We start from the raw sequence: 15,855 nt of genomic DNA on the forward strand, positions 1-15,855 counted from the left end.
GCAATCGGATTAGCACGAAACTTGGCATACACGACCGCCTTGGCACGAGAGACTTATGGGAGAAGACGGGACTCGAATCGAGTTCCCGGTTTGGGAGTCAGAGCAGGATTTCACTTTAGGTAAACTAGTTCTTTAAAAAACTTAGAATTCGAGGTGTTAACGCCCCAAAATCACCAAATGGCATCGGATTAGCATGAAACTTGGCACACACGACCGCCTTGGCACGAGAGACTTGTAGGAGAAGACGGGACTCGAATTAGGTTCTTGGTTTGGGAGTTAGAGCCGGATTTCACTCTTAAGAAACAAACTAGTTTCTTAAGAAATTTAGAATTTGAGGTGTTAATGCCACAAAATCACCAAATGGCATCGGATTAGCACGAAACTTGGCATACACGACCGCCTTGGCACAAGAGACTTGTGGGAGAAGACGGGACTCAAATCGAGTTCTCGGTTTGGGAGTTAGAGTTAGATTTCACTATAGACAAACTAGTTCTTTAAAAAACTTAGAATTCAAGGTGTTGACGCCCCAAAATCACCAAATGGCGCCGGATTAGCACGAAACTTGGCACACACGACCGCCTTGACATGAGAGACTTGTGGGAGAAGACATGACTTGAATCGGGTTCCCGATTTGGGAGTTAGAACCAGATTTCACTATAGGCAAACTAGTTTTTTAAAAAACTTAGAATTTGAGGTGTTGACACTCCAAAATCACCAAACAGCGTCGGATTAGCACGAAACTTGGCACACACGACCGCTTTGGTGCGTGAGACTTGTGGGAGAATACGAGACTCGAATCGGGTTCCCGGTTTGGGAGTTAGAGCCGGATTTCACTTTAGGCAAACTAGTTCTTTAAAAAACTTAGAATTCAAGGTGTTAACGCTCCAAAATCACCGAACGGCGTCGGATTAGTACAAAACTTGGCACACACGACCGCCTTGGCACGAGAGACTTGTGGGAGAAGACGAGACTCAAATCGGGTTCCCGGTTTGGGAGTTAGAGTCAGATTTCAGTCTTGGCACAATTATTTACTTAATTATCCTTCTAATTGTTTAGTAGTTAAATGTTTATGTTTTTTTTTTTTTTTTTTTGTAATTAATATATTAACACATAATTATATTGTCATTAATTATTTTTATTTTTTTTCCAGATATTTCTGGAGTAGGAGTTTGCTTCTTGTGGATTTCATGCCTGTGAAGAATGTTACTAATTTTTGTTTTTGTACCACGAAGGATGTTGAGAAAAACTTTTAATTTTGATTTTTGTTATTTTGAATTATGAATAACATTATGTATTTAAATATTATATATGTATTATGGAACATTATGTACTGGGTTAATTTTGCTAATGTATAGTTATGAATGCAAGAATATGTTTATTATGGAGAAATTATTATTTCTCTACAGGAATTTTTATATTATTATGCAATTATTGATTTTTTTTAAAAAAATTGTTTTTCATTCAATACAGGTAATTTTAATATTTTTAATTAATTTACAGCAGTTTTTTTTTTTTTTTTTTTTTTTTTTTGTGATGGCACCAAACCGTCTAAAAAAATAGGTATTTTATATTTTTTAATAAATATTGCATTTTTTGCGACGGCACCACACCGTCGCAAAAAATCAGAAACCTTTTTTGCGGCAAAATCAATGTCGTCGCAAAAAGAAATATGCCGTCTCAAAAAAAGAACAATTTGCAACGGCAATTTCTACCGTCTCAAATAATACTTTTGGCGATTGTAAAACAGTGTTGTCGCAAAAATGTCTCTATTTTTACACATTATTGGCGATAGTAAAATACCGTCGCAAATAGTAACATATGCCGTCGCAAAAAAAAAGGCGACAACATGATTGTCGTCGCTAAAATGTTTTTGCAACGCCCTCTATTGTGACCCCCCGTTTGTCGTCGCTAAAAGTCATTTGTTGTCGTTAAAAGTTTTTTGAGACGACATAATGAGCATTTGCGATGGCATTTTGCCGTCGCAAAAAGTCGAAATTTTTGTAGTGTTCCCTCAATTTCTTCATCGAACTGAAGGCTATTATTGGGCCCGTGGGGGCCCATAACGAGTCTCATTTCGATTATCCGAACAGTATATGTGTAGAACTCGTTGAGTACTATATGTTATACAAAATCACATTGATCGGATATTGATAGCTATGTAATCAAATCAGTTTTGTATAATAAAAAAGGACGATGAAAAATAAACGGCTAACAAAAATTTGATTTGATCACATATAGCTATCGATATCCAATCAACGTGATTTTTAATAGGCATATAGTACTCGACGAGTTCTACACATGGTTCAAATTATTGAAGCAAGACCCGTGATAGGCCTGTACGGGCCCAACAGTACCCTCCAGTTCGCTGAAGGACTGGAGGGAAGCCATTTCCTTTCATCAATCATGACACTCTTGGAGCAATGGTGCAGGACCAACTAATAACTTCTCGAAAGAATGACTTAAGGTAGGGCTGTAAACGAGCTGAGTTTTGTTGAGGTTGAGCTTAGCTTGTTTACTTATCGAGCTCGTTTACTTATCGAGCTCGTTTATTGAGCTCAAGCTTGGCTGAATAAATAACTTGGCTCGAGTTCGGCTCGGCTCGGCTCGGCTCGTTAATATTAATGAAACTCGAGTTTGGCTCGGCTTGATAAGATTTTTTTTAATATTATTTATATTATTTAAATAAAAAATATTATTTTTTATAATTTAAATAAAAATAAACGAGTCGAGTTTATTCGAACTCGAGTTCGGTTCATTTACTAAATGAGTCTATTATTCAAGTTCGAGCTCGGCTCGCTTACTAAACAAGTCGAACTAAGTTTGTTCGTGAACAGTTCGACTCATTTGCAATCCTAATTTTAGAAAATCAATTTTAGACTTTTTTTTGACCAAAATTTACAGAAAAAAATAAAATAGGCTAAAATAATTAATAAAACAAAATGTCACATTAAACAGATAATCATTTCATTTTTTCTATTACAAATATTGCATCTAACTATAAAAAAAATTGAATCCACTTTTCAAATATAAATATTTCAACCTATTAAAATAATCCAAAATTAAAATAAAACTTCCCCTAACGAGGCCACAGAATTGACAGCGAATGGGGCTGTTCTCTCCCACCTGATCCAACCATATAATTATAAGGCCTCGTTTGGGATCAAGCTAACTTAGTAACTTTTTGGCTATTTGGCTAAAATATGAGTTAAAAAAAACTAATATATTTAGGATGACTTTTTGGCTTTTTACGAAAAAATGTACAAAAAGTAGAGAGAAAAGAGAATCTTTGACTTTTTGGTATGGGTTGTTGGCTTTTTGATTTTTTTAGTGACTTTTTGACTTTTTGACTAAAAAAGTCACTTGCCAAACGAGGCCTAAGTGTTTGGGAAGAGCCTTTTTAGGATTTTTAAATTCTCATTTTGGGAAGCTAGTAAAAAGTCAATTTTTAGTTTTTTTAATAAAAAAAGTTAGTTTTTTTACACAAGTCACTATCCAAAAAGCTCGTTTTTTTTTGACTAAAAAAGTCAAAAGTTAACTTTTTACCAACTTCACAAAACACTAAAAGATAAAATATATTAAAATAATTAATAAAATAAAATATTAATCAAATTTATAATTAGTTTTTTTTTTTTTTAACAAACATCACATTCAAATATAAAAAAATTTAACTAACTTTTCAAACATAACTATTTTTAACCTATTAAAATAGTCAAAAATTAAAATAACTTACTAAAATACTCAACTTCCCAAACACCCCCATCTATCTAGGAATTTATTTCAGTGATGTTTTAAAAATTTAAATACAAAATTAAAAAATATATATCTAATTTTATATATTGATGTTTAAAAAGAATATCACTGATTTGAAAATATTTTTTTAGCTATGCACTGAGAAGTAATTTCCTCATCTAAGTAATACCACTAAACATCCAACAGCTACTTCGAGCCTGAAATCAATGTTCTTGTGCTCTACATTAATAATTATTCGTCTAAATTATAAAAATTAATTATTTTTATTTTAAAATGTTGAAAGATATTATAAAATAAACAAATGTTAACAAGTATCCCTTACGCATTGTTTAATATTCAGTTTAGTGTAAAAAATATTTTGAAACTGATAAAAAAAAAAAAAGTTCAAAATGTATTTTAAAATGATTTAAAAGTGTTATAAAATTAATGAAAAGTGTATTGAGTTATATACTTATTTTGTCTTTTTCTTGTGACCCTAAGACACTTATTAGTAAGATACGGTCGTATTACATGTATTAATTAGTATATTAATTAGTGTACCAATATATGTTATGACATTATTTCTGACCCCACTCATTATACAAATTACAAATATTCAAAGCCTATAAAATTATGCCACATTATTTGTTAATATACTAATTGATTTACCAATTGGTGCATATAGCATTATTTTATAAAATATGTTAATTAATAAATAGTATTACTTCAAAAGTATAAAATAATTTTACCATTTTGAGACAATTTAATCTTGTATCAACCTGAGTGAAACTTGTTCTATGTGAATGCCATTTTTTTTTTAAAGTTACAAATTAGCAAAATTTTTTTTTTCTAAATATAATATTTCATAAATTTTAATTAAATTATTTATATGTTTAACTATGAGTATATTTACAATTATATTTTTATAAAAAAATATTGTGATACATATAACACAAAAAGATATTCTAGTACGTTATACTATAAAAATGGAACTTAAATATTTTTGTATGGTTCTTTGTAATTTTATTTTAAAAAAGTATGTTGCAATGTATAAAATGTTGAAAAATAATACTCACACAATTATGCTGAAAATGTAATTTAGATAAATATATGTGATAATTTTATTTATATAATTTAAACATTAATGGTCATTAATTGATAAATTTTTAACCATTTACTATGTTATAATATACTATGATATTTCAATATTTAAAAAAAAAAAAATCTAATGTCATATAAATTTAGCATATATTATTTAAATTATACTTTTATAACACATACTTTTATTTCAAACTATACATATATCCAATATAATTTCTATTCGACTTCTTAAAGTAATATTGTATTTATATACATATAGGCATACATATAAATAATTAATTAAAATTTATAAACTATCTCCAAAAAAAATTAAAATTAAAATTTATGAATTTATTCTCGATTGAGAATTGATTATCTATCTATCTATCTATACTATTATAAAGTGAACACATAATATGGTGTCCTGAAGCTTGCTTTACTCTCCTCATGCCATGTGGCAGTGTTTTTTATTTTTTTAAAAAAAAGTTAAACAAAGAGATGGACAAGGCTTGAACCCATGACCATGGGTTTAAGTATGAAGACTCATACCACTTAAGCTAAGTACACATTATAATATTAATTTCATTATTATTTTCTTTTATTCCTATTTATTTAATTTGCACACACATCGTGTGTGCCCAACCGCTAGTTTTAATAAATTTTTATAAAAAAATATGTAGAAACCTAGAGAGGAAATTGTGACCATTTATAATCACTTTCTAAATTTTGACTAAAATATGTAGAGCATAAACCACATTCCACGCTACGATAACATCATCCAAGTAATCATCTCCAATTCTCCAAAAACCTATCTTCCGATCCATTCCCTTGTGATTTTCTTGGAAATAATTGAACTCTGTTTTGGTTTTCCTCAAGAAAATGTGGGTAGTGAAAAGGAGTATCAGAAACTTGTGCGACTCAGTCACAGGTTTCTTTAGCAGCGGAGACCACATGCCTTGGTGCGATCCCAACACCATTGCCGTAAGCATCTATCTATCTATCTCCCTATTCATTTTAATTGCCTCCTGTTTGGTCCCTGAGAAAAATGCGGCATGTAAGAAAGTGTATATTATTACAACAATGATTCATCCTCCCTTTTCCCCCCACCCCAATGACCCCCTCTCTCTCTCTCATTGGTTACATTTTCTTTTTCTTTTTCTTTTTTTTCCTGCTCCTCCAATCACCACCCGTCACGTGGCAAAGGGGTGAGGGGTCACCCAAAAGGGGGTCCCAAGCATTATTCATATTATTATATACTGCTTTGAGGTTTTTGGGTTTCTTGACTTTTTAATTTTTCTTCAAATCAGGAACTGTTTTGTGACTAGTTTTGATGGACACGATTCATGTGCATATGTTATTACTAGTGGTGAGTGCAAACGCATGTGTTTGCAATTTTAAATATACTAGGAGGGTAAGCCCCACTCATTGGGTGTGCTATTAAATTTGTAAAAATAATTTTCATTTTCATTTAGAAATATATGTAGTATTTATTGATCAAGTAGTAAGGGTGTCGTTTTTCAAACCCTTAATATAAAGTTTAACTCTTATGCACTTCACTTTATAATTTCTTTTCCTTTTTTGATATAAAAAAATCCACTTGGCAAAAGGAGAGAATATGGTGCCAGACTAAAGTGAGTTGTTCACATATATAATTGTATATATAATTTTGGATGGTTAGATGATTGGGGGGCAATTTGATGAATGAGAAAATTGTTCGGAAATTATTACATATGCAAATTAAAGGGTATTCTTGGAAAAGAACAAAAAACGTGACAGCATTTACAACAAATGCAATAAAATAACTTACTTTTGTACAGTTTAATGGGAATGGTATCAACTGGCAAGTGCTGCTTATTATTTATGGATGAATTGTTTCTATTTCCCTGTGCTTTGTAACTTTGTGGGGTCACTATTGGAGAAAAATTATTTAAATTTTGGGTATGTGTAGATCTGTTAACTTGTTTGTAGTTGTTGGGTTACATTTGCCACTTGATGAATAGGGCCAGAAGATTTTTTTAGAATCAAAAAGAAAAATGGAAAGTGTTCGATTGGAATATGAAAACATGACTAGATTGGCGCTAGTTAATCTTCGGGGCAGAGGGAAAGAAAGGAGATTCTTTTAATTTTTTGAATTTTTGTATTTTAAGAATTATAAGTTGTTTTGTGCCTGTTGAATATGATATATTAAGTAATATGATCTTGGGGTGGATGATGGTAAATTTAAATTTGTTATCTTCTGTAAAATTCACTGGGGTTGTGATTGGAATTTCTGTCCCAAAATTATGAAGTTTTTTCTTTATTTTCTTTTATTTCTCTTCTCAATGCAAACTTAGTGGCAATCAAGCAATGAAAATGTGTTATGTCTACGATATTTGGTTTTCCATCTTTTGAGCAACATTCCCTGCAGTCCTTGGTTGAATTGTTCTGCCTATGTCAAGCCTTGTCATGATTTTCTATTTGTAGCTATTATGTTATTTCATTTGGAGGCTAACCACTATACAGGGGAATATACGCTCAATAAGTTTTCTTGTTGATTGAAGTGCAACAGCATATTACTGGAAGATATTGTTGATCTCATCCGTGCTTGGAGATATTTTGTTATCCTTATTGCTGATACAAACAAACAAACAAACAAACAAACAAACAAAAAAAGATGATTGGAATAAGCACTGAAAATGAGTCTAAGTCAATATGAATGTTTTTCCAAGTAGTTTTTTAAATCTTTAGAACCATATCAGATTCTATTGCTAGCATTAACTCTTGTTTGTGATTGAACTATGTTTTTTCCTGCTTCAGAAAAGATGTGTGGATATACCAAAAATAAAACTAGGTAGAAATCCACAACACTTTACTATTATTAATATTTTATTTCATGATAATAAAGACATAACCCCCAAGGCATCAAATGCTGCTGTGGCAGTGGCACTAGCCATGTTGTTAATTTCAATGTACAGTGAAAGAGAGAGAAAATATATTGCGTATATATCTTGATGTATTGAATGTATTATTGATGTATTGAATGTATATTTACAATGTTCAGAGAAGACTCTCCTTTATAGGGGAGAGTGTGTACAGAAGGGCCAAAAGTGGCCGAAAGAAGCAATGCACTAAGGAACAAACATTATGAAAGCTGGTTGGTAGACAACTCATATACAGCTAGCTAATATACTACTAATATATTCTAACATCCCCCCTTAAACTCAAGGAGGATAGGTACAAACCAACTTGAGTTTGGAAAGAGTAACAAAACGGGAAAATAAAATAAAATAGGATAGGAGACATTATATGGTCGTGTCAGACCGTTGTAGAAGACACTGTATGGTGTGTCAGACCGGTGTTGAAGATACTGTATAGTTGGGGCAGACCGTTGTAGAAGATACTATATGGTCATATCGGACCGTTGTAGAAGACACTGTATGGTCGTGTCAGACCGTTGTAGAAAACACTGTGTGGTCGTATAGGACCGTTATAGCAGACACTATGTGGTCATGACCGTTGTAGAAGACACTGTGTGGTCGTGTCAAACCGCTGCAGAGGACACTGTGTGGTTATGTCGGACCGCTAAAGAAGACACTCTGTGGTCGTGTTAGACTGGTGTAGAAGACACTGTGTGGTCGTGTCAGATCGTTGTAGAAGACACTATGTGGTCGTGTCGAATCGCTGTAGAAGACACTGTGAGGTTGTGTCGGACCATTGTAGAATACACGGTATGGTCGTGTATATAGGCTGCTCAAAGATATATATATATATATATATGTCTCGCCTTTGTAGAAAGTCACGCCCAAGCCTTCAAAAGTTGCGCCGGATATTGTGGCGTCGAGCGTCGTGTCTGGCGTGGTTTACGTGACCGACAGAGCGTTGTGTCTGCCTTGGGTCTCGCGCCCTCTCTGTCTTCTTCATCTCTTCGTTCTTTTTAAATCGAGGCTGAGGCTGGATAGAGAGGCTGAGCAAAACAAAACGACGAACCAATCTGAAATCACTCTGCAATCCCTTTCTTCCACGTTGTTACCCCTTACTTGTGCATCCTCTAATATGGCCTCGTCTTCCCGTGGTTCGCTCGCCCTCTTTCTAGACCTGAATGAACCGATATGCGCCCCTGGACAGAGTGCCCCTGTCCCTGCTTTTACTCTTCTAAACTTTCCTATGCTGTTAGTTGAGCAAATAATGGCAGCTCAATTTGACATTGAGGCCAATCATTATACGCTGAAGTCATGTGTGGAGACCATGACTGCCGTCACTAACTTGTCTCACCGGCTACAGAATAGGACAAGTGAGGTACAACAGTTGAATGCCCAACTCTCTCTACTGCAGTGCATGTACAAGGATGCGCGAGCAGATATTTGCGCGCTGAAGGTGGAGAACAAAGAGCTGAAACGGAAGGCCACCGTCATGGTGCGATTCGGAGTGCCGCCGTACTCTGCGCTTGAGGAGCATCGGGGAGGCATCGTGCTCAGCGGGCTTGGAAGCACGGAAGTAGGGCTCTCAAGGGTCGCCCAAGATGAAGGCAAAAGGAAGAGATCGGCGGCAGAGTAGAAGAAAGAAAAAAAATCCCGTCTGTGGGTGTGGTTGTTTGTGTTTTTTTTTTTTTTGGTTGTAAAACTGTGCTCGGGATTGCTCCCCGATATGAATAAAAATGAGTTTGTTGTGCAAATCCGTATGGCATGTATGGCACAAGACTGAGCAGAAAATCAGTTGGTGGGTAAAGCGTCGCTGCCGGGTTGGTGTTGGAGGAAAATTGAAAAATGCTGTGTGGTGGTTGTGGGTTGTGGGTGGTGTTGTTGGCTTTTTTTTTTTTTTTTTTTTTTTTTGGGGGGGGGAATATAAATTATATGTATTGAATGTTCTTTGAATCAATTACATGGCGTCCTTTATATAGGAGATTTGCATACACACTAATCTATATATATATATATATTAAAATTATATTCTAACACATGTATATGAAATTTTCTCTGGTTCTTCCACACTTTTGTCTATGCTCTGAAGTCTTTCGTGTGTAGGGCTGTGAGAGAGAAGTTGCAGAGGCTGCAAATGGTGTCTCAGATGAACTAAAGAGTGAGAGAATTATGCGGTTTTCATGGGCTCTTGTTCATTCCAAACAACCAGAAGACGTGCAGCGTGGGATTGCTATGCTTGAAGGTCAGAACCAATAAATTCAATACTAAATAATTTTTCTTTACAGCAAGGAGTTTATAGTTCTCATACGATTGTGATTTCAATCTTGTTTAATTTTTCCACTCATTCTGTTTAACATCCTCCTGTTGTTTACACTGTTATTTTACTCTCTTTGCCACCAATCGTCACTGTAACTATCACCTCACCCTGATCTTGTGCGTGCATGCATGTGCATGTTTGTGTCTCTTTTTGTGTTTTTTAACTTGATTTGTTTCTTTTCTTTACAGCAAGGAGTTTATAGTTCTCATACGATTGTGATTTCAATCTTGTTTAATTTTTCCACTCATTCTGTTTAACATCCTCCTGTTGTTTACACTGTTATTTTACTCTCTTTGCCACCAATCGTCACTGTAACTATCACCTCACCCTGATCTTGTGCGTGCATGCATGTGCATGTTTGTGTCTCTTTTTGTGTTTTTTAACTTGATTTGTTTCTTTATTCATGGAAAAATGGAGAAAAAAAGCAACTTAACAGCCAGTACACTTACTAAAAGTTGCATGTTGTATACACATTTTTGGATGATTAGTTTAGGGGCCATCAAAAGTTTACTGCATTTTGTGCTCCATACTTGTTTATGCTTGAGAAATTCAAATTATTAGCTCTACGTAGCAAACCTCAAAGTCGTGGACTTGGTGCTGACCCCTTCTGTAAAGAGTTTGTAAACGATAACTTTTGTATCTGAATTAGCTTTGTTTATGCTATTGCCGCTTTTCTATTATTTTTCACTGCACCTTTGTGTTTTAAGTTTCTATTGATGTCGGAAGCTGCACAGAACAGATGCAGTTGACTTGCCGTATTTGTATTGTTTTGAAATTCTGAGTGTTTACTTGTGTTTTTGTATATGAAATTTCAGCCCTTGTCAGAAACTGAACAACTCTTCCTTGGCAGACTCATTAGCCAATAGTGGCAGCCCATTGCAAAAGTGGGAAAAGCTTTATCTTCTTGCTGTTGGGTATTACAGAAGTGGTGAATATCGAAGGAGCAGGCAGCTTGCAGAACAATGTTTAGAGGTATGTTTTCCCTTTCCTGTATTGGTAAATTTCCTGTATTTTATCAGAGTTTGTACCTAGTATTTCAATTTTCTTTTTAGGTTCTTTTTCATACCTACATGATTTTACTTTGTGCGATGTGTGATTGATTATCTTTCAGATTATAATTTCAAAGGAATGATACTCAAACAAAAGTAATAATAATAATATAATAATTTGAAAGAAATGACATGACTTGCATTTCCTGTTACTAGTTTTGATAATTTGATGTTTTTCACAATGACTTTTTATCGTGGGCAGTAATTCTATCTGAAGGGCAATTCATCATTGAAATGCTATGACAGAATTATATTTTGATCTGTCTAATCTCCGGCTCATTTTAAATTCCTTCATCTACTCAAATAATCTTCAAATCACCCAATTATTGACTACTACCATAACATAGACAATGTACATCTAAATGAGCTCTATTTTTTTTTAAGTAATATATATATATATATATTTTCTGGCTTATTAAGTTCTTTTTATATTTTGACTTTAATTTGACAGAGTCTATAATTATAGAAATGTCACATGCAAGGGAAATCACATACGTATTTCATGTGTTGCAGATTGCACCTGATTGGATGCAAGCTTTGACCCTCAAGAAGACTGTTGATGATCAAATCACTAAAGGTGATGACTTATCTTTATCAATTTTTCAGATCTTAAAGAAACTGAAAATACACTTCTTTTTTTGGTTGTTGGTGGTGGTGTGCAGATGGTGTTATTGGAATTGGCATCACTGCAACAGTTGTAGGACTTGTGGCTGGTGGGATTGCTACATCTTTAGCTCGAAAAAATTGATTAATTCAATATTGACTGCAGAATAACATACTACCAAAATTGTCTTGGGTCAATTTCCTTTTCTTTTTTTCTTTTTTATTTTGTATATTGACAAGAGTAATTGTAGAAAGTAGGAATGGACACTACTCCTTGAATGCAACCTGTTGGGAGCTTCTTATTGTTTTGGTGAAGTAGATTGATAATTTCAAATAGATGAGAATTACCGTTGTTGATTGAAATTTACTTAATTCATTGATCTTATTATAAATAAATTTTAGTACGACTACAGCAATGTAGAATATATTTTGTGGCTGTCATAATTTTTATTTATTTTTACTGAAATCAAGGAGGGATAGTTTTCTCATTGTTGTTTTGGAGGATGCTTTGGAAATTCACGTTGCTGGTTCGGTTTTTGCAAAAGATCAAGTTAGTTTGACATCGTTTTTTTGGGCTGGTTTCCTTCTTTTTTTGTTCATTTTTTTTTCTTCCTTTGAAGAGAATGCTTTGGCTTCTTTTGGGAACATGAAAATAATTCAATTTATTAGCTTCTTAACTTATTTGCATCACATCACTTCTTTACTTTTTTTTTTTTTTGTATATTTAAAAAAAAAATCAATAAACTATTTTTTTTTCCTACTTCTCAAAACAAGCCAAAATAGGCAATTCCTACAATTCCATGGGTTTATAATTGTGCTCCAATTACTGCTGTTAAATTAATCATGGATACATTATCCTAGAATAAAGATTTTGGCAGCTTATCCCGGTTGCTTTGCCTACATATATTTGGATAAATTGAGACTCGGAACTCATGACCTTATAGTAAAAAACACAAGTTTTGGTCACTGAGCAGTCCTTTAAAAAAAAAAAAATTAAAAGTCATATTTTATAATTAAAAAAAACACAAAAGTGAACTTATTTTTGAATTTACAAAAGTGAAATTATTTAGATTTTGGGTAAGTGTTGATTTGTTAACTTGTTTGTAGTTGTTGGGTTACATTTGCCACTTGATGTATAGGGCCAGAAGATTTTTTAGAATCAAAAAGAAAAATGGAAAGTGTTCGATTGGAACATGAAAACATGACTAGATTGGCGCTAGTTACTTTTTGGGGCAAAGGGGAAGAAAGGAGATTGTCTTAATTTGTATTTTGAGAATTATAAGTTGTTTTGTGCCTGTTGAATCTGATATGTTGAGTAATATGATCTTGGGGTGGATGATGGTAAATTTAAATTTGTTATCTTCTTTAAAATTCACTAGGGTTGTGGTTGGAATTTCTGTCCCAAAATTAGTTTTTTCTTTATTTTCTTTTATTTCTCTTCTCAATGCAAACTTAGTGGCAACTAGTAATGAAAGTGTGTTATGTCTACGATATTTGGTTTTCCATCTTTTGAGCAACATTCCCTGCAGTCCTTGGTTGAATCGTTCTGCCTATGTCAAGCCTTGTCATGATTTTCTATTTGTAGCTATTATGTTATTTCATTTGGAGCCTGACCACTATACAGGGGAATATATGCTCAACAAGTTTTCTTGTTGATTGGAGTGCAACAGTTTGATCTCATCCATGCTTAGAGATATTTTGTTATCCTTATTGCTGATACAAAAAAATAAATAAAAATAATGATTGGAATAAGCACTGAAAATGAGTCTAAGGCTTCGTTTGGGATGCTACCTTTTTAGTCAATTAGCCAAAAAGTTACTAAATTAGTCAATTAGCCAATTAGTCATACCAAAAAGTCAACAATTACGGTTTCTCTCTACTTTTTGCACAGCTTTTCGTAATTAGTCAAAAAGTCATCCCAAACATACAAGTTTTTTTTACTTACCTTTTTAGCTAATTAGCCAAAAAGTTACTAAATTAGCCTGTTCCCAAACGAGACCAAAGTCGATGTGATTGTTTTGTCAACTAGTTTTTTAAATCTTCAGAACCATATCAGATTCTATTGCCAGCATTAACTCTTGTTTGTGATTGAACTATGTTTTTTCCTGCTTCAGAAAAGATGTAGAAATCCACACTTTGCTATTATTAATATTTTATTTCATGACAATAAAGACATAACCCCCAAGGCATCAAATGCTGCTGTGGCAGTGGCATAATCCATGTATATGAAATTTTCTCTGGTTCTTTCACACTTTTGTCTATGCTCTGAAGTCTTTCGTGTGTAGGGCTGTGAGAGAGAAGTTGCAAAGGCTGCAAATGGTGTCTCAGATGAACTAAAGAGTGAGAGAATTATGCGGTTATCATGGGCTCTTGTTCATTCCAAACAACCAGAAGACATGCAGCGTGGGATAGCTATGCTTGAAGGTTAGAACCAATAAATTTAGTACTAAATAATTTTTCTGTACAGCAAGGAGTTTATAGTTCTCATACGATTGTGATTTCAATCTTGTTTAATTTTTCCACTTATTCTGTTTAACATCCTCCTGTTGTTTACACTTTTATTTTACGCTCGTTGCCACCAATCTTCACTGTAACTATCACCTCACCCTGATCTTGTATGTGCATGCATGTGCATTTTTGTCTCTTTTTGTATTTTTTAACTTGATTTGTTTCTTTATTCATGGAAAAATGGAGAAAAAAAGCAACTTAACAGTCAGTGCACTTACTAAAAGTTGCATGTTGTATACACATTTTTGGATGATTAGTTTAGGGGCCATCAAAAGTTTACTGCATTTTGTGCTCCATACTAGTTTATGCTTGAGAAATTCAAATTATTAGCTCAACATAGCAAACCTCAAAGTTGTGGACTAGGTGCTGACCCCTTCTGTAAAGAGTTTGTAAACGATAACTTTTGTATCTGAGGTAATCACCATCATTCCCTTTGGAGTCATGATTAGCTTTGTTTATGCTATTGCTGCTTTTCTATAATTTTTCATTGCACCATTGTGTTTTAAGTTTCTATTGATGTTGGAAGCTGCACAGAACAGATGCAGTTGACTTATCATATTTGTATTGCTTTGAAATTCTGAGCGTTTACTTGTGATTTTGTTTATGAAATTTCAGCCCTTGTCAGAAACTGAACGATTCTTCTTTGGCAGCCTCATTAGCCAATAGTGGCAGCCCATTGCAAAAGAGGGAAAAGCTTTATCTTCTTGCTGTTGGGTATTACAGAAGTGAATATCGAAGGAGCAGGCAGCTTGCAGAACAATGTTTAGAGGTTTGTTTTCCCTTTCCTGTATTTTATCAGAGTTTGTACCTAGTATTTCAATTTCCTTTTCAGGTTCTTTTTCATACCTACATGATTTAATTTGATGTTTTTCACAATGACTTTTTATCGTGGATCTGAAGCGCAATTCATCATTTGAAATGCTATGACAGAGTTATATTTTGATCTGTCTAATCTCCAGCTCATTTTAAATTCCTCCGTCTACTCAAATAATCTTCAAATCACCCAATTATTGATTACTACCATCACATAGACAATGTACATCTAAATGAACTCTTTTTCTTTCTTTTTTTTAAGTAATTTTTCTTTCTGGCTTATTAAGTTCTTTTTACATATTGACTTTAATTTAACAGAGTCTATAATTATAGAAAATTTCATGTGCATGGGAAATCACATACGTATTTCATGTGTTGCAGATTGCACCTGATTGGATGCAAGCTTTGACCCTCAAGAAGACTGTTGATGATCAAATCACTAAAGGTGATGACGTATCTTTATCAAATTTTCAGATCTTAAAGAAACTGAAAATACACTTCTTTTTTTGGTTGTTGGTGGTGGTGTGCAGATGGTGTTATTGGAATTGGCATCACTGCAACAGTTGTGGGACTTGTGGCTGGTGGGATTGCTGCATCTTTAGCTCGAAAAAATTGATTAATTCAATATTGACTGCAGAATAACATGCTACCAAAATTGTCTTGGGTCAAATTTTTTTTTTTTTAATATTGACAAGCGTAATTGTAGAAAATAGGAATGGACACTACTGCTGCAATCCGACCTGTTGGCAGCTTGTTATTGCTTTGGTGAAGTAGATTGATAATTTCATATAGATGAGAATTACCGTTGTTGATTGAAATTTACTTAATTCATTGATCTTATTATAAATAAATTTTAGTA

The 15,855-nt window shown here is 33.6% G+C and overlaps 2 protein-coding genes across 2 annotated transcripts; both read left to right on the forward strand.

The window, feature by feature from the left end:
- The first annotated feature begins 5,529 nt into the window (after positions 1 to 5,529).
- Positions 5,530 to 12,584, forward strand: LOC114271978 (mitochondrial fission 1 protein A). Its single transcript, XM_028213653.2, has 5 exons — positions 5,530 to 5,790; positions 9,810 to 9,948; positions 10,874 to 10,995; positions 11,586 to 11,649; positions 11,735 to 12,584. The coding sequence occupies exons 1-5, from the start codon at positions 5,689 to 5,691 to the stop codon at positions 11,818 to 11,820; spliced, it is 513 nt and encodes a 170-aa protein (XP_028069454.2). The 5' UTR covers positions 5,530 to 5,688; the 3' UTR covers positions 11,821 to 12,584.
- Positions 12,585 to 13,751: 1,167 nt separating this feature from the next.
- On the forward strand, positions 13,752 to 15,855 carry LOC145789145 (mitochondrial fission 1 protein A-like). The gene is made up of 4 exons (XM_082890901.1): positions 13,752 to 14,099; positions 14,834 to 14,952; positions 15,378 to 15,441; positions 15,527 to 15,855. The coding sequence occupies exons 1-4, from the start codon at positions 14,027 to 14,029 to the stop codon at positions 15,610 to 15,612; spliced, it is 342 nt and encodes a 113-aa protein (XP_082747027.1). The 5' UTR covers positions 13,752 to 14,026; the 3' UTR covers positions 15,613 to 15,855.

This window comes from Camellia sinensis, chromosome 10 (assembly GCF_055761805.1).
Source record: "Camellia sinensis isolate YWXY chromosome 10, ASM5576180v1, whole genome shotgun sequence".
Lineage (NCBI taxonomy): Eukaryota > Viridiplantae > Streptophyta > Magnoliopsida > Ericales > Theaceae > Camellia > Camellia sinensis.